The following is a 19,551-nucleotide window of genomic DNA, read 5'->3' as shown; positions in this document are numbered from 1 at the left end:
TCTTTGGAAAAATTATTACTTAAAATATGACATATTTCAATGAATAAAATATTTATAAAGAAAGTTGGCCAGAATAAATAAATCAAGAGTAACAGCAGCTACAATGAACCAAGTACCTACCATGTGCCAGGCATTTTACATACATAACTCATTTACACTCACAGCAATCTTAACAAGATCCATATTTTGGTTTTACCACAACCATTGTACAGAAAAAGAAACTGAAGCTCACAGAGGTAACGTAAACTCCCCAAGTCGCACAGCTGGTAAACAGTAGACCCAGAACTCAAACCCTCATCTGAGCCACACTTCTCTGATGCCCTTCAACCCACCTTCATCTTCCTCTCCTTATCAGCAATGGTGACGGTTAAACTTCATTAGCAGTACCTCAATCCTAGGTCCTTTCTAATGCTTATGAGGTTACTGAGTTTAAAAATTAATCCGTTCTATGAAGAATAGACCTACCCTCTTCCTGGTTTGCAAGCTCAGGTCTTTATTAGTAGTACCAGGTCAGGCCAGAATATACCAGATCAACTGACAGTTTAATATTTAAGCAGGAGAACCCATTTCTTTACAAACCAAAGGCACACAAAAGGGATATTCTTAGCATGGATTCCTCAGAAAGTGAAGCCTAAAGGCTTATCATGTAGCACAGCCCCAGAGAACAGGGGGCAAGGGGAGTGAGGCATGGGGTGTGAGATCATGGCCACACAAAGTTGGTCAGGGTCCAGTCTGCGCTGGCAGTGGCCAGGGCTGAAAAGTGATCAAAGGCTCTGGGGAGAGTGAGGCCAAGAGGATCTGCAGCGGCACATGAGAGGTGTCTGATATGGGGACAGAGATGAAATCAGAGTCCAGAGACTTCAGTGAGGCTTATGGAAATGGCAAGGCCCAAAGTCTTAGTTCAGTGCCAAGATATGACTCAATCTTAACCAGTCTATCCCAGTATCCGACTTGCAAGCGCTCTTCCTGATAAACAGAAAAAGGTGACAACTGGTCCTGTCCGAGTAAGACTAACTTTCAGAGAAAGGATTTTCACACAACACAATTTTCCTGGACTACTTATATAACTTGGTGAGATGACTAATGTGCAATAGTGCCAGATGTGTATAAAATGCCGGGTCCCTCCCATTACTCTGCAGCTACCAACCCCCAAAGAGTACACAGCATGCTGCAAGGGCCGTGACGACTGAACGAGAGGCACCCAGAGATTCTGCTCACACACGGGGTTTCTGTTGTGGCAACACTTTGCGGGAATAAAGTTGAGTAAGGACGTTTATTTGTTTCATATGACCAAAACATCAAGCCACGCAATTTTCTACACAGAAGAATATGTAAATCAAACAAAATAATAATATTCAATAACAAAAACAGTAGCTACTATCCACAGCCTTATGATGGTTTTCATATTGTAAGGTAAAATTTACTTTTTAAAAACTTGGTAATTTTGGAAATGTTTACACCATCTAAATTAAAATGAAAAGGTTTACCTTAATAGAGAATTAAATGTACATGTATTATTGCATAAAACTGCTATAAAAATCCCCGTTTGCAAAATAAAGAACTCTAACCAAAACTGCTTATGCATGACAAATTCAACAAGAAATCTGTATAAGTCCAGCTACATAAAAACTAACAGATGTCCTGAAATTTGAATTACTATAATTCTGAGTAAAAATAAAAATAAAATTAGTCTTTCCACCCTTCTCTCCCTCAGAGTAACTACATTTTGCCGATCTCTGAATATTTTTATGTTTTTGTTAAATTGCTATAAGCTTTTGACATACAAATTTATAATCAAATAATCCTATCTTGTAAGTAAGCAGAATTTTGAGTTGTCAAAGAGTTTTTCCTTTTTCCAGATCAGTTTTACTATGTATTTTCTGGCCTTTGCATCCTCTTCAATATACTGGCCGACACAGGAACTTCCCATAACCCAGTCTAGAAGAACTTCCTGGGAGTCTCCCACCCAGAGAGCTCCTTCTGGAAAAGTGCAGCAGAGCTCATGAGAGCCATCAGAACTGGCCCTCCTTGGGCACTGGAAACTGCAAACCAAAGTCCCCCAATAACCAGTACAAGAGTTAAACGAAAAACCTTGTATTCTCCAATTATGCTCCTGTAGGACTTTCAGAGCCTGCCCCAGTCCTACCCCGAATTACCCTGAAGGAAATTTTATTAGGGTTATGCTAAGGACTTTCCACTCTCCTCTTAGGGTAACAACATACATGATGTTTGTCCATCTAAAAGTACTGCCTGAAACAAATGAACAAACAAGAAAAACAAGTAAACAAAAACTGACAGATATAAACAACAGTATGGAGCTGACCAGAGGGAAAGGGGGCGGGGCTGGTAAAGGGTAAAGGGTAAAGGGGGTCATATATATGGTGACAGAATCATATTTACTTTGGGTGGTTGGCACACACATTTAGATGATGTGTCACTGAATTAATTATATACTTGAAACCTATGTAATCTTATTAACTGATGCCCCCCCAATAAATTTAATAACAAATAAAAGAATTACTTGAGCACCTGAATGCCTAACCCTATACGAACACATATAGATATCCTGTAACTGTAAGTGCTTTGGGATCTTCACTATCCTAATAAAGATAATAATTTGAGATGATTCAATTTCTAACCCAAAAGGATCTAAAACCACAGTTGCAGAGGGAAGACAGGTGTCTGCAACCAGAGAAGAAAAAGATAGGTGTGCCTGACTATACCAACTGTCCTACTTGAACTGCTGCCCACGGGAACTGGCCTGGGAATTCCTCTGCCCTGGCTGCCTCTGTGGGCAATTCCTCTCCATCCTGCCTGCCTATCTTCCCATCTCCCCAGAGCGAAAGCGAAAGAACTGCTCTTCTCTACTCACACCTCCCTTTAACTGTTCTATTCCTCCAGTGATACAAGATGAGGACAGAGTTAAGTCAAAGTGGAAACAGAAAGGAAAAATGATTCCCTCTGTGCTCCTCTGCTGGGGACAAGCATGGGTGACTGATGGATGGGTGGAAAGAAGGGGGAGGAGGAACTTCAGGAATCTGTGGCCTAGGCCTTCTCTTCCAGGCTGTCTGCCTCTCACAGGGAAGGACAGGATGATTTCTTCCCCCTCTAGTCTCCAAGAAGCCCCAGTTTTCTTCTCCACAACTGCCACTTCCCTCACCCCTCTAACATCTGAATCTCATTTGAAAGCCCCATCAAACCCCAAATCACCAAAATTCCATTTTAGTTCTTCCAATCCTCTTGCCACTGTTTTCCCAACAAACTGGCTCTGCCAAGACCAAAAGAACAATCAGAAAGGCTTAGAACCAGGGAATTCCTGACTCCATACCCCAAAAGGTACCGTACCGAAAAGAAGGTCACACATTTCTTGCATCATTCTAAATTGGAACCCTGAATTCATACAATTTTTGCTTAAAATGTCTTAGTTAAATAGTGCTAGCAGCTACCTCAGAGTCCAGGCTAGCGCATTATCCTTTAGGATTAGAGATTCCCAGACTCTTTTGAGAATACGCACTCACAGAGCAACCATAAGCAATCAAAAGATATTTACTAAGCACTTCCTACTTGCAAGGCACTGCAACAGATGAATAAGAAGTGGTCCAGGCTTTCAGGTACCCAGTCTAAAAAGTGAGGAGGCTCAAACCATACAGAAAAAGGCTAAACAGTACTGCACTAGAAAACAGGGTGAGACTAACACAAAGATGTCACCCAGACAGGAACATTCCTTAATTAGTAGAAGTAATACATGCTCTAAATTCAAAAGACAGATAATAAGACTTGAAGAAAGATCTGTCTGGTATTTTGGGTTCCCCAAACCAGTTTGAAGGCTAGGTTGTAATCTAAACATAAGGCAATTATGGTCCCAAGGTAATGACAGAGAGAATGAAAAGTAATGTTGGGACTTCCGGCCAAGATGGAGGCATAGGTAGACACACTGTGCTTCCTCAAACAACCAAATAAGGACAACAACAATTCAGAAACAAAGTAACAACCAAAACTGAAGGAAAATTAAACTGTATGGAAGTCCAACAACCAAGGAATTAAAATAGACACATTCATCCAGACCAGTAGGCAGGGCGCAGTCGGGTGGCCGAGCGGAGAGGGGTCACGGCACAGGAAGTGGTAACACTGGGTGTGCAAGGAGGCACCAGGCAGACTCTGAGCACCCAGGCAGTGGCTGGCAGACCCCAAGCATGGGGTGGCAACGGGCACACCCAGCGAGGCAGCGAGTGAGAAGCAGGGCACCATGCAAAAGGTGTCTGGCTGACCATGCAGCGGTCCCAATTTCACTCACAGATAACAGGGGAGCGAGACAGATGGTGCAACCCAGGGTCCTAGCACCGGAAATAAATCCTCAAAACACCAACTGAAAACACTTGTGGGGGCTGAGGTACAGGGAAAGACTCCCACCCTCACAGGAAAGTTCGTTGGAGAACCCACAGGGTCTTAGACTGCACACAAGCCCACCCACATGGGAATTAGCAACAGAAAAGCCCAATTTGCTCAGGGGGATGCAGCAGAAGAAACTGAGGTGCAACAGAGAGTGAAGCAAAGCGCCATTTTCCCTCTCTGACCCAACCCCAACATACAGCATCACAACCCAGCAACCTGGGTTGCCCTGCCCTGGTGAACACCTAAGGCCGCCCCTCATATATACAGGTGCAAACAGACCAAAACATTATGGCTCAAGCAGAAAAACAGCTCAAAGCCCCGGAGCCAGTACTTCTAAGCAACCAAGAGATAGCCAACCTATCAGATGCACAGTTCAAAACACTGGAAATCAGGATGCTTACAGAATTGGTCGATTTTAGTCACAAATTAGAGGAACAAATGAAGGCTAAACTAATTGAAATGAAGGGAAGTGCACAGTGAACCAATAGTGATGGGAAGAAAACTGGGACTCAAATAAATGGAGTGGACCAGAAGGAAGAAAGGAATAACCAAACAGAAAAGAATGAAGAAACAAGAATTCAAAAAAATGAGGAGAGGCTTAGGAACCTCCAGAACATCTTTAAACGTTCCAACATCTGAATTATAGGGGTACCAGAAGGGGAAGAGGAACAGCCACGAGTGGAAAAGTCATTTGAACAAATAATAAAGGAGAACTTCCCCAATCTGACAAAGAAAATAGACTTCCAGGAAGTCCAGGAAGCTTAGAGAGTCCCAAAGCAGTTGAACCCAAGAAGGAACACACAAAGGCACATCATAATTACATTAGCCAAGATTAAAATCCTAGAAGCAGCAAGAGATAAGGGGACAGTCACCTACAAAAGACTTCCCATCAGACTGTCAACTGACTTTTCAGAAGAGACCTTGCACGCAAAAAGGGGCTGGGAAAAAAGTGTTCCAACTCATGAAAGGCAAGGACCTACATCCAAGATTGCTCTATCCAGCAAAGCTTTCATTTAGAATGGAAGGGCAGATAAAGTGCTTCTCAGATAAGGTCAAGTTGAAGGAGTTCATCATCATCAAGTCCTTATTTTATGAAATGTTAAAGGGACTTATCTAAGAAAAATAAGATAAAAATATGTATATTAAAATGACAGCAAACTCACAATTACTAATGACCACACCTAAAATAAAAACAAACCAAGCAAACAACTAGAACAGGAACAGAACCACAGAAATGGAGATCACATGGAGGGTTAGCAACAGGGGAGTGGGAGGAGGAGGGTGGGGGGAGGTACAGAGAATTAGTAGCATAGATGGCAGGCAGAAAATAGATAGGGGGGGAGGGCAAGAATAGTATGGGAAATGTAAAAGCTAAAGAACTTAAAACACATGGGCATGAACTAAAGGGGGGAATGTGGGAGGGAGAGGGTGTGCAGGGTGGAGAGGAATGAAGGGGGGAAATGGAACAACTGTAATAACATAATCAATAAAATATATTTTAAAAAGAAAAATTAAAAAAGGAATAATAATAAAGCATAAAGAATAATAAAAATAATAATAATAATAAATAATAAAGAATAATAAAAAAGAAAAGTAATGTTGGGATAAAATTGTTCACAAGAAAAATCAGCAAGATTTGGCATCTGACTAAATAAGAATAATATACCTTCTGTAACAAGTTCACTTATTAATCCATCTACAGAACAACTGACCCAGTTTCTTCAACATCCAAGAAACCAACAAATCAAGACATATAATCCAATCACAATGTGTACATCATGTTTGGATGCTATTGAAAACAAACTCTGGGGGAAAAACTTTACAAGGCAATTGGACACATGAACCTTGACTGAAAGTTTGGTGCATTTACATAATTATTGTTTATTTTTTAGTAAAATAATGGCATTGTGGTTATGTTAAAACTAATAAAATATATATTAACATATTTGTAGGTAAAATGGGATTTACCTCAAAATAATATGGGAACGAGTTGGACAAGTGGATAGGATAGTATTACCCACGGGTTACTGGATTTGGGGGCTGAGTGACAAGTACATAGGAGTTCATTTTACTATTCTTTCTCTGCAGGCATATTTTAAGTTCTCCATAACAAAAATTTTTTTAATTAAATGGCAAATACAGCTTTTACCTACTAAATGACTTTTATGAAAAATCTAGATCAGTTTTCCTAAACATAGAACAAAGAGATTATTGAATTATTTCATAATCAAGGTCAAAACATGAAGATAAACATTTATTATTACTCTACCCATATAAAAATTTATTTAATTACAATTAAATATAAATTTGGTATGATAAAAGTGGAGCCAATGTGAAATTTACCATCACACAAGATACTTCTTAACAAACTAAACTTTTTTAAAATTTACTTTTAAATTATAGTTAACATAAAGGTTGTATTCATTAGTTTCAGGTGTATAAAACAATGATTAGACATTTCTGTAACTTATGAAGTGATCACCCCAATAAGTCTAGTCCCCGTGTGGCACCAGTTATGAAATATCATTGAGTCTATGCCTTGTGATCTGCTCTACATCCCCATGACTACAGTTATAGCTGGTAATTCATACTTCTTAATTCCTTTCACCTTTTTTGCCTGTCTTGCCCATCCCCCTCAACTGGCCACCAGCTGTTCTCTATATCCATGAATAACAAATTTAACTAGACTCCAGACCCTAAACTACTAATTTGTAAACAAATTTTTCATTTTAACTAATTATCACTCATAATAAAATGGACAATGTTCAAAATTAAACAATAGGATCATTTCAAAGCTGAGCCTGGAAAAACCTAATCTTACAAAGTCCACAAGAGAATAATTGCACTTTTCTTTTCTAGTTTTCTAGTTTTCTATTTTTTGCTTTACTTTTTATTTTACAAATATGTTTATAGCCACTGTGTGCTATAAATAATTTAACCACAACTTAACAGAACTAAGGATTAACAAAGATTATCCTCTCTCTTAGCTTGATACTTGGCCAAGAGTAGTTGTTTAACTGTTGGATGGATGGTAAAGGTTCCTGAGGTATTGTGATACAGCAACTTTGGGGGGTTGGAGTGGTTTCTCAGATCATATTTCCTCATGGAGTACTGCCACCTTCCTTTTAAAAACAGAAGTCTACGTTCTTACACAATATTTGGTTTTTACTAACAACAACTCCTACACTAGTGATTGAGACAAGAGCCCTAAAACGCAAAAAAACAAAAAGAACCTACTGCCAAACAAGGACAAATTTTAAAACCTCAATAGTGGGACTTGGTAGTTTCACCTGAACAATATTTGTAATTAAACATATTATCTAATATATCATACAATATCTGATAATTTTATGCTGAATCTAGAATTCTGGGGAAACTCAAAGCATTTAATTCCTATTAGCTATAACTTGCTTAATCTAGTAACTACCCATACACACATAGCCCTGATCCTCGTTACATCAAATGCTAATATCCAAGTCAGATTTCTGGCACAGTGGTAGAGACTCTCTCTTCTTGTATTAAGAAAGTTTATTCCTTCTTATTGCTATACCAGTAATAGAATAAATGAGATATTTACATATTCAAGGCCCATGCTAAATTATCATAAATTCCTCTATAACAGTCTAATTTTCACTCAGGTTTACCAATCAGTTATTAAACATTCATATCAACAACTTACTAGCCTTTTCTGGTAAAACTTCAAAAAATCTGAATTTATTGCTATTCAATTCTCTGTCACCATTAACTATGCAATGATATGAATCCAACCATATATATATTTTATTACCTTTTTGGCTATTAAGAGTCTCTCCGGTTCATTTTTGCAACTATATTCAGAATGGTAAGTGATTTGTACACTCAGTGGTCATAGTACTTTTTAAGAGAGCAATCATCTAAAAGTTCTGGGTGCACAGACTAATGCGCTCCCCCTTTACTCTGACATGATCAGGATGACAGGCTTCCCCAGGAGGAGCCTCCTTATGAAATTAAAACATACCACGTACCCTTCTCCAGAACCATAAATTCTATTTGGGCAGAGTTATTAGCCTCACTCAAGTCATCTCACAGTAAAGAGAACAAACAGGTCTATTGTACATACCATAATTACATTTTGCATGACTTCCTTCAATTAAAATCTTTACTTAAATTAGCATCCTATAGCAGTAGAGAAATTTTAAATGTCATTATCTAAAATGACCCAATGATGACTTCCACTAACAAGAAATTAGCCTGAAAAAGATTTCTTTTTTCTTTTTCTTTTGCTGTTGGTAGATAAGTAGGGCTTGAACTTATTTTGCAAATAAGACCCATTCTATCTACTTTTCATTTAGAAGGTTAAAAGCAGATTTCACATATTTCAAAGCAATTATTGGCATAAGGCCCTACCCTCAGTAGCATTACTCAGTACATCTGCAAGAAAAATGTATATGCATGGGTCAACCTCACTTAATTCTGCATATACTTGAAATATATATATATACTCCTAATATAATATATATATGTATGTATATACACTCTGGTATACTTTGATCATATTAGGCATTCACTAAATACATAAGAATCTTGACTATAGTGATGACTAGTAAACAATCAGAAGGCATAAAAATTTTTGTAATGGCTTTACTAACTAGTGCTAGTTGAGATCAACATCTCAGACATTCTTCTTACTGGACTGGCAGTTATAGCCTTCACATTATCTATCAATCACTAGGTTAAACATTACCAAATGGGAAGGAGAGGAAAAAAACATATTACTATAAAACCTGAAAATCTCTTATATAACTATGCCATCTATGGCTTATTCTGTCCATGTTGCAGAATCTCTCTAACTTGTACTAAAGAACAGACCACTTCACAAAATACTACAGAAATCAGTGTTCAAGTTCATTAAGGTCTTGAAGTCTGACTGTCCAGATGTTTTCTACTTCAGAAAATTCTGGTCCTAAAATCTTATACTTGATGGGGCAGGGTAATAAGGAAAAAATTATAAGAGAAACTCTGAATTAATGTATTAATGTTTGAAGTGTTAACACACACACACGATAGAAAACAGGGCTAAAAAGGAAAATGGATTAACTGACCAATGAATTGAAAAGTGCAATTTATACTGAGGATTTCTTTTCCTTTCAGGTTTCAGTTCTGGTGTTAAAGTGTGGTCACCACTGAACAGGTTCACTGACCCACAGCCTCTTAAAAGAACTGAAAGTACACTAAAACAATCTTCACTGCCACATTCACTTGGAATATATGGCAAACAATAGATTAGGGTGAAAAAGCTGTTATTTTGTTTTGGTTTTTTAAAAGAAAAGTGGAGAAACAGGGTATCTGATAAAATACAAACTTTTACCTTTTTTCCCCAAGATAAATTTGTGATATCATTTTTGGATCCTTTCAACACAATTTGGTTTTGCCTCTAAAAACCAGGCATTATACAATACTTTGAGTAGGCAATTATTTGAGTCCCATACCTAATCTAGAGAAAGGCATTTGTGTACACATAATATTGCGCAATTTACAAACATATATATATTTCACTATATATATATACATATATATATATATATATGTATATATATATAGTGAAAACATAAAGAAACACTAGGAAAGGACAAAAAACAAATTCAGCTAAGTGGTTAACTGTAGTAGAGAGAAAAAGGGTTAAAACTGAGAGGCAGTTCACTGAAGGCTTTAACTGTATTGGTAATGAATTGTGAAACTGAGTGATAGGTGAGTAAAAATGTTTTACTCTTTAAACTTTTATGTACTATATTTTTAAGGTTTTGCTCATTTTTTAAAAACCTTGTAAGAACTACTGCTCAAAGTAAACTAAAACCTGGGGTTCCAAATCAGTAGCCAAGGATTGAACCTGGCCACCTGTTTTGTTTGGACCACACAATGTTTTCTTTCACTTTTTTACTTATAATTTGAATGCCTTAATGCAGGGGTGTGCACTCTGCAATAAGCCAGAGTCACCTCCATTTATTTTCCTTACAGTAAATGAGTTCTTCAAAAGCAAAAGAAATTGGAATGTTCATACACTGACAGTGGGAATATAAAATGGTGCAGCTGCTTTGGTAAACAAGCTGGCCGTTACTCAAAATGTTAAGCTACAGTCACCGTATAACCCAGCAATTCCACTCCTAGATATGTACCTAAGGGAAAAGGAAACATGTCCACACAAAGATTTTCACACAAATGTTCACAGCAGTGGAAACAACCCAAGTATCCATCAACTAATGAGTGAATAAACAAAACAGAATAAAATTAAACATTACTCTTCCATAAAAAAAGAATGTACTGATAAATGCTACAACAACGCAGAAACATTATGCTAAGTAAAAGAAGCCAATTACAGAAGGCCACAAATTTTATAATTGTATTTATATGAAATGTTCAGAACAGGCAAATCTCAAATCTATGGGGACAGAAGGTAGATTAATACGGTGATTAAAGTGTCATAAAATTAGACAAGGGTGTTCATTGCACAAATTGATAAATATGTATCAACCAGTGGTAGTCCGTGCCAATTCAAAAGCCAACAAGAACCCTAATTTGAAGTGCGGTGAAAGAGGAATCTTTATTCAGTGCACACAGCTCAATGGTATTACCTTTCAATTAGAAAACAGCACAGGTGTGGAAAGCATTGCTGAGAGGTGACCCTCAGGATGAGGTGGTCCTTGACCCCCTCTCTGGCTACTCAGTTCTGCTCTGCTCTGCTCAGTTTGGTCTGGGATGCCATGATGGCTCCCCTCTACTCTGCTGGGCTGAGACGTCTTTGGTGTTTCCGTTCCAGCCCAGAAAAAACGCAGTCTTAGATGGAAAGAAAAAGTGTGCTCCCCTGAGCCAGAGGGAGCTGACAGAGAAAAGTCCCAGGGCCATGTAACTCAGTTGGTTAGAGTGCCACCAACACGCCAAGGTTGCTGGTCTGATCCCTCTTCAGGGTACACACAAGAATCAACCAATGAATGCATCGATAAGTGCAAAATGCAAGAACAAATCTCAATCTCTCTCTCCCCCTCTTGCCCCCTCTCTCCCTCTTTTTCTCCTTCCCTTTCCCTTCCTCTCCCCTCCTCTAAAATCAATCAATAAAAAAATTTGGGGGGGGGGAGTCCCTGTCCCTGGTCCCTGATTAGCTTGTTCTCATGCAAATGAAGACTCTAGATCCTCAGTTTCATTTGTCCGAAAAGCACTGTTCTGATTGTCAAAAGGGAGCTGCTCTGATTGGTCACTGAGGATGCCAACGAGGACATAGCTATGCAGTTCTGATTGGACAGGGAGAGTCTGAGCCCTATTGGTTGAAATACTATTCCAGGAACTCCTATATATGGGCTGGATCAAAGGCAGAGACACAGTGCAGGCAGGGAGGCGGTTCAATGTGAAAGCAGGCAGTTTAGTGCAGGTTTCTCCCTGAAGCACAGCTAGAGTGAGAACCCTATTCAGCAATGGCTGCCAGGCTGTGGTTTTTGTTTCTGTGTTTTGAGGCCAATCAGCCACCAGGAGCTCTTCTCAACAGGTACTTTCTTTGTCAGGGTCGGCATTAAAAAAACCAGTGAACTGTTCACTTTAAAGGAATGAATTATATGGCATGTATATCTTGGTAAAGTGATTTAAAAATAAACAGATACTCACTCATTTCTTAAAGTTTGTGAATTAGATTAACCCCTAAATGTGGTTCTCAAATTGTGGTCTAAGAACTCCTGGGGGCCCCCCAGGGCTTTTCAGGAGTCCTGAGGTCAAAACTATTTTCGTAACACTGAGACATTTGCCTTGTTCACTGTGTTGATATTTACATTAATGATGCAAAACAATGGTAGGTAAAACTGCTGACACCCTTGGCATAGTGACACCAAAGTATACCAGTTTTTGGTAGTCATCACATTCTTTATCACCACACGCTGCACAAAAAAAGTCCTTTGCACTTCAAAATGCCCTCAGAAAGGGGTAAAAATGATTAATCTTGTTCAGTATCAACATATGCATCTTGTCAACATTATGTGTGATGAAAGGGGAAGTAGCTATGAAGTACTTCTGCTATAGATCAAAATATAAAAAATGTGATTATTTGAGTTGTCAGCCAAATTAGTCATCGTAATAGAAGTGTTTTTACTAGAAACAACTATTGGTTCCTATGGGAAAAAGCATTCATATTTCCAAACTCACCTATATATAACTTTTATAACAAAACTTTCATAAAGTAAAGGCTGTCATTCTCCATGGGAAATCAATCTTACTCCCTTTAAAACATTTTGAGTATCTTAAGCAACCTTTTAGCCTGAGTTAGCAGGAAAGGCCTCTGGCGGATAGAGGAAAGAATGAGGCAAAAGGCAGGAGATAAAACTTAGCCTAAGGAACTATTTCGAAACCTCTCCCTCTAGGCACTCACAAAGATAGGTGTGGTCATGTGACCTCTTCTAGTCAAGGAATCCTAAGCAGAAGTGACACACACCACTTTGCAGGGGGCAGGGGGGTTAAATGGTGATGGACAGAGACTTGACCTGGGGTAGTAAACACACCATGCAGCGTACAGATGATGTATTGTAGACTGTGCACTTGAAACATGGAAATTTTGTTAACCACTGTAACCCCAACAAATTCAATAAAAAGGAAAAAAATAAAGTTAAAAAAGAAACTATTTTATCCTACCATGGTGGCTGGCCAATTAGTCTATTATAGACTAATAGAGACTAACTAGTCTATAATAGCATTTTATTATAGAATAAAATGTTAATATGTTTTAAAATACAATTCAAACAAAATAAGGCTTAAAAACTTATTTTGTTATTTAAAAGGGGACTGTTATACATTATGGTACTATTGTAATTAGTTCAAAAGAGACTGAAAATACTCCTAAATGCTAAGAATAACACACCAAAAATTACACTTGTAGAAATCTACTTAGAATAGTTAACAAATTAGTCATTTATAAGATGATTGTACATATGTTGCACATGAAGATTTGGAAAACCTCAAGGACCAATATAGAAGACTAATTTGATGCAGGACAAAGAGGCAATTCCAAAAAGACATTTAATTGTACTAGTGGTATAATCAGTGTACCATGAGGAAATAAACAGAGCAAATCTACCAGTGTATATTCAGTACTGTGTGTGTGTGTGTGTGTGTATATGACCGATCTGGTATATTGTAGTCACTACAGTGTTCAAATTGCATGCTGTGGTATAGAAAGAGTTCATTTTTAATCGTTTCCATATTTGATAAAATGTCCCTTTGTTCTTACCCATGTTCACTAGCAATGTTTTGACCTGGTTTCCCAAGTTAGTTGATATCAAGAAGAAAAGCCCAGATTGCAAGTATTAATATTTCATTCACTGTAAACATAAAATAAAGGGCTCTATCTCTCTAACAGATGGCATGTTAGTCCCTAAGAGCCCCACCACATCAACAGTGAGCAAACTAGAGAAAATAAAATTTTGAGTTTGTAAAGCTGAAATTTTCATAGAGCTAAGTAATTTCTTTTTTTAAGTCAACTGTATTTTTAAAAAGATTTTATTTCATTTATTTTTAGAGAGACGGGAAGGGAGGGAAAAAGAGAAGGAAAGAAACATCAATGTATGGTTGCCTCTCGCATGCCTCCTACCAGGGACCTGGCCTGCAACCCAGGCATGTGCCCTGACTGGAAATCGAACCACTAACCCTCTGGGTCACAGGCTGGCACTCAATCCACTGAACTATACCAGCCAGGGTGAGTTAGGTAATTTTTTAATGGACATGTATTAGTACTGAATTGAATACATTTTGGGCAAAAAATTTTTACTTCCTTTATGAAGTTTTATATCAGCCTTGAAAAGGGAAATGTGAGCCAGTTTAGCTCACTAAACATACTATGGATTGTAACTTAAATACAGGGCATAATAACAATAGTAATGCTCAAATAATAGCGAACATTTATATAAGGTTCATTATAAATAAATAGGCAATGAAATTTTACATATTTTAACTTGTTTAATCCTTACAACAACCTCTATGCAGGTACTATTATAATCTCCACTTTACAGATGGATAAACTGAGGTGAAGGGCTCCATATCACATGTGTGAAGTGGTGTAGCTGGGATTAAATCCAGAATATCTGGCTCCAAAGTCAGCATTTTTAATATCATTAGCCTTCTGCTATTCAATTTTCTGAATTTTAAGCATCTCATTTTTCAAAACAGTTGTGAAATTCTATATATATCAAAGCAAAAATGTTTCCCAAATCCCCATGATTGAGCTGTTAAACTGGAAATGGTTTACCTATTCATTTAACTATGGTTTCTATCAGTTTTGATGTGCGTAAGCATCAAATTATAAAACTTTAAGAAGTTAATGCAAAACTAATCAGAAAAAATATATAAACAATTGTTTCAAAATTTACATTCACTTTCAGCATATACAAACTTCAGTTGTTAAGTTATATAACTTAAATACATATACATATATATATACACACACACACATACACATATTAGTCATAGTTTTAGCCCTGGCTGGTGTATGGCTCAGTAGATTGAGTACCGGCCTGCAAACTGAAAGGTCGCTAGTTTGCTTGCCCATCACGGGGCACGTGCCTGGGTTGCAGGCCAGGTATCTCTCACACATTGCTGTTTTTCTCCCTCCTTCCCGTCTTTCTAAAATAATTTTTAAAATCTTTAAAAATAAATAAAATTAGTCACAGTTTTAGATTAGCTGAATTGAATACTATTCTAAAAGCAAAGATATTGTGGCTTTTGAGGAAAAAATTTAATTTGAGCCTTCTGACTAGTGACTCAAACTGACCCAAATCACTTACATGTTAATTTCAAATCCCTGGCTCTCTATCTTATATAATACCATAACTCGTTTTATGGATTAGTCAGTCATTTTATAAGCTAAACTGTATTTAATCTCATACCATATAAAATAGTATTTAATTTGTGCTTTCCTATTTTTCCTCAAATTTAATGAAGTAAACCACTGAACTGCTACATTTCAAATTTTCCATTTTTTTCTTTTCACCTTGATATTAGATTTAAAAAAAAGTGCTTCTCATGAGGCAGTCTTTTGTCACACTAATAATGTTCTTGGTTTTTTATCTGGGTGCTTGTTATAGGGTATCTTTAACAAAAATTCATCAGCTTACATACTTTTTTACATGTATATTACATACTTCAATAAAAAGCTGGGTTTTTTACAAAAAGCCATGCTTCTTAACACTACTTCAAAAAAACCCATTACACACCAACCTTCCTGGAAGCTGTCACTGTTTTTATCAGACGGTACTCTACAACACCCAATTTGTATGTTCAGCATGTGGGGGGAAAGAGCCGTGCAAGGCATTCTACAGAACCAAAAAGTGCTATTAAATTCTTTCACAAATCCCCAAGATCTAATGATCTCAAAAGCTTTCTTTTTTAGCTTCTATGTGCTTATTTTATTGTCACAGCAACCTTACTAGGTAGATGTTATGACATACTTGTGGCGGACTCTTTTCCAAAGACAGCACAACAATACATATCCCATCCCTACTGTTTTTTTTAATGAGACAATGAAGCTCCTATTGTACACTGAGAGATAAATCTGCTTCCTCTTCCTAAAACCATGTAGTTTTATATCAGCCTTGAGCAGGAAAATAGAGCAGAAGTGACGCTGCATGACTCTCAAGGTTAGGACATAAAAACAATACTCCTTCCACCTGGCTTTCTGACTTTCTCTGAGATGCCTATTTTTGAACGCTGCCACCAGATTGTGAGTAGGTGTTTTGCCCCACTCTCCCAGTGACATCTTCAACCAACAAGTAGCATCAACTACCAGACCTGGGTGACCAAGCCTTGTCCAGATGATTCCAGCCCCAGCCTTCCAGTCTGGGCCCCAGTGAGGCCCCAGATCGCATGGAGCAGAGACAAGCTCCACTGTGCCCTGTCTGAATTCCTGATGCACAGAAACCATGAGATAATAAATGATTACGGTTGAAGCCACTAGACTTCTGAGGTAACTAGTTATACTGCAATATAAAACTAACACTTTATAAGTAAGGAACACAGGTAGGTAACCATGCTAGCAACTGGCAAAGCCAGAATTGAAATCTATGTCAGTCTATGTATAAAGCCCCAACTCCTTCTATCATAAGATATTGTAGATATGCTATCTCAAGATCTCATCTCTACAATTTGCCAAGTTTGTTCAGCGGTGCCAATATTTCCAAATAAAGCAATAGTCTACAGATTAAAAAGTTGAAGAGCAATAAACAGCCCCCAAAATTAATGATTTCAATTAATACTCAGGACAATAGGTCATTCAATTAGCAACCTCAAAATCCCAGGATCATTTCTGACACATCTACACCCTTCACACCCTAATAAGGGCATATCTGATAATGCCCATATGCTAGACACGCTGAGGAACTCTCTCCATCAATAACAATAAAGCTGGCCATTTATAAAACACTTTACAAAGCACTTTAACAATAATCACTAGTTTGATCTCCAGAAAACACCTCTATGAGACAGGTAAAGCAGGCATCACATAGGTGAGACTCAAAAAAGTTAAAAACAGCTACAATAACATAGTTAAGTAAGAATGCTATTTCAGATTTTCTGACTCCAAGTAAAGTGCTTTTGTCAACTCAGTTCAACTCAACTCCAAAGAACATTTACGGTGTATGTATTTCTATATACAACACTATTTCTACACGCATTTATAAAGTCCCTACTTTGTGTAAAGCATCATGGCAGGCATTATCTCTCTAATTTGTGCTCTCCACTTCTGGGATCAGCCCAAAAACATCTCTGATATAGCTAACGCCTACAAAAAAAAAAAAAAAAAAAGCCAGGCTTTCCCCACTTTGACCCATTCCCTACATTGCCAACTGACAACTTTTCCTAATCCACTTCCTTAATCATAACATTCAAAAATGGTCAAAGGTGACATCTTACCCATACCGGCCAAATTTTCCGATCTGCTTTCCAGGTCTTCTATAATCTGATTCCAGTTTATTTAATTAAACTAATTTCCCTGCATTTATTGAAATAAAACTAATTAATCTCTTCCTTCTTCCTCAAATTCACCTTCTCTGCATCTTCTTGCCCTCCCTCTCATTCATTCTATGGTCCAAATCTGAAAGCGATGCTCAAGTATCACCCTCAACCCCTGACAGAGTCCCTTCCCTCCAAGGCCTTAACTTCTACTGGAGAGCTACACTGAACAATCAAAAACAATACATAATAATTGAATTGGGCAGTAGAGATTGTAGCTTACATGAATCTAAAAAAGAATCACTAAGGGTGGCTGGCAGGAATGCCTCTAGGTGGAAGGCAGCACTTGAAATGTGCTGACAGACACATAGGATTCGAACTGGCAGATGTAAAAGCAACCCCAACGGGCACAACCTACAAGCCTTCCCTTCTGCCCCACTTCTTCCCATTTACATCTTCCTTAATCCTCCAACCAATACCGGCTCCTTCAAAAGCCTTTCTTAGTTACTCTGCCATCTAATCTAAGCTCTCTTCTCTGAGCTTCTAATATAATCTGAAAAAACACATTAGTCATTCCTACTACAGATCTCATCTCTACACCTTGACAGCAGTATGTCTCTACACAGTAAGCATTCAATATTTGCTAAGATGAACTCAATTCAATAGCCACTGTTACTTTCAGTCATTTAAAAATCCATTGATCATAACACTGTTTCTTAACTTACCGGGCATCTCCTTTGGAAAGATTGGTATTTACAGGATTAAGAATAACCTTGTTTGCATCTACATCCACCACACATTTGGTATGCAAGTCAATTTCTGCAGATAAAAAAAAGGAAAAAATAGTCATTTTACAGTAATTTATTTCAGAAAAAGCATTTGACAAAAATCCAACACTCTTTCATGAGAAACACACTCAACAAACTGGGAATAGAAGGAAACTTCCTCAACCTGATAAAGAGCATCTACAACAAACTGCAGCTAACATTGCATTGAATGGTGAAAGACTGCATAGCTTACCTGCTAATAACAGGAATAAGACAAGGATGTCTACTACTGCTATTCACTATTGCACTGGAAGTTCTGGTCAGGACAGTTAGGCAAGAAAAACAAATTAAAGGCATCCAGATTGGAAAGAAGTATCGCTATTGGCAGATGATACGATCTTGTGTACAGGATATCTTAAGGACTCCACGGAAAGACTACTGGAATAAGTAAGTTCTGCAAGGTGGTAGAATACAAGATCAAAATACAAAAATCAGTAGTGTTTCTATACAACAGCAATGAAAAATCCAGAAATAAAGTTAAGAAAACAATTCCATTTACAATAACATCAAAAAGAGTTAAATACTAAATGGAAATTTAAAAGAAGTATAAGACATGTACACTGAAAATTCTAAAACATTGTTCAGAGAAATAGAGACAAACAACTGGAAAGATGTTTATGTTCATGAACTGACAGACTCAACACCACTAAGATGGTCATAATCCCTAAATTGGCCTAGAAGATTCAAGGCAATGCCTATCAAAATCACAGCTGGTTTTTCCCCCAAAAATTAACAAGCTGATCCTAAAATCTATACAAAGTGCATGAGATCCAGGATAGTCAAAACAATCTTGAAAAAGAAAAGCAAAGTAGAAAGGCTTTATTCACCAATTTCAAACTTACTACAAAATTATAGTAATCAAGACAATGTGATACTAACATAAGGATAGAAGGACAGACAGATGGATCAATGGAACAGAGACTCCAGAAATATACTGCCACATTTATGGCCAATGATTTTGACAATGGTATCAAGATAATCCAGTGGTGAAAGTAGAGTCTCTTCAACAAGTGGTGCTGGTATAACTGGATATCCGTGTGCAAAAGAATGTAGTCAGACCCCTTCCTAATTCCACACACAGAAATTAACTCCAACAGATCACAGACATAAATGTGTAAGTGCGAAAACTTTGAAGAAAGTCTTTGAAGAAAGCATAAAGGTAAAGCCACATGACTTGCAGCTAGGTAATGGTTCTCAGACACCAAAAGCACAAGAAACAGAAGAAAAAAACTGACAAATTGGACCACATCAAAATGAAAAATGTCTGTGATTCCTGATGTGCACCAAGAGAGTAAAAAGAAAACCCTCTCACACAACAACAAAGACAACCCACACAATGAAGAAACCATCTGTAAATCATATATCTAATTAGAGACTTGCACTG

General features: G+C 37.6%; 1 protein-coding gene and 1 non-coding gene across 3 annotated transcripts in view; both read right to left on the bottom strand.

Annotated features, from left to right (window-relative positions):
* KIF13B (kinesin family member 13B) overlaps positions 1 to 19,551 on the bottom strand; it is a 175,865-nt gene that overhangs the window by 141,784 nt on the left and 14,530 nt on the right. For both annotated transcript variants that reach the window (XM_037042195.1, XM_037042196.1), the window contains exon 2: positions 18,066 to 18,159. In XM_037042195.1, the coding sequence (XP_036898090.1) occupies positions 18,066 to 18,159 (94 nt within the window). The remainder of the gene's footprint in view (positions 1 to 18,065; positions 18,160 to 19,551) is intronic.
* On the bottom strand, positions 8,653 to 8,784 carry LOC118984666 (small Cajal body-specific RNA 15). Its single transcript, XR_005065961.1, has one exon.

This window comes from Sturnira hondurensis, unplaced genomic scaffold, assembly GCF_014824575.4.
Source record: "Sturnira hondurensis isolate 20B ecotype Veracruz unplaced genomic scaffold, ASM1482457v3 Scaffold0003693, whole genome shotgun sequence".
Lineage (NCBI taxonomy): Eukaryota > Metazoa > Chordata > Mammalia > Chiroptera > Phyllostomidae > Sturnira > Sturnira hondurensis.
Note: the sequence above shows the minus strand (reverse complement) of the source record. Positions and strands in the feature narration are given on the sequence as shown.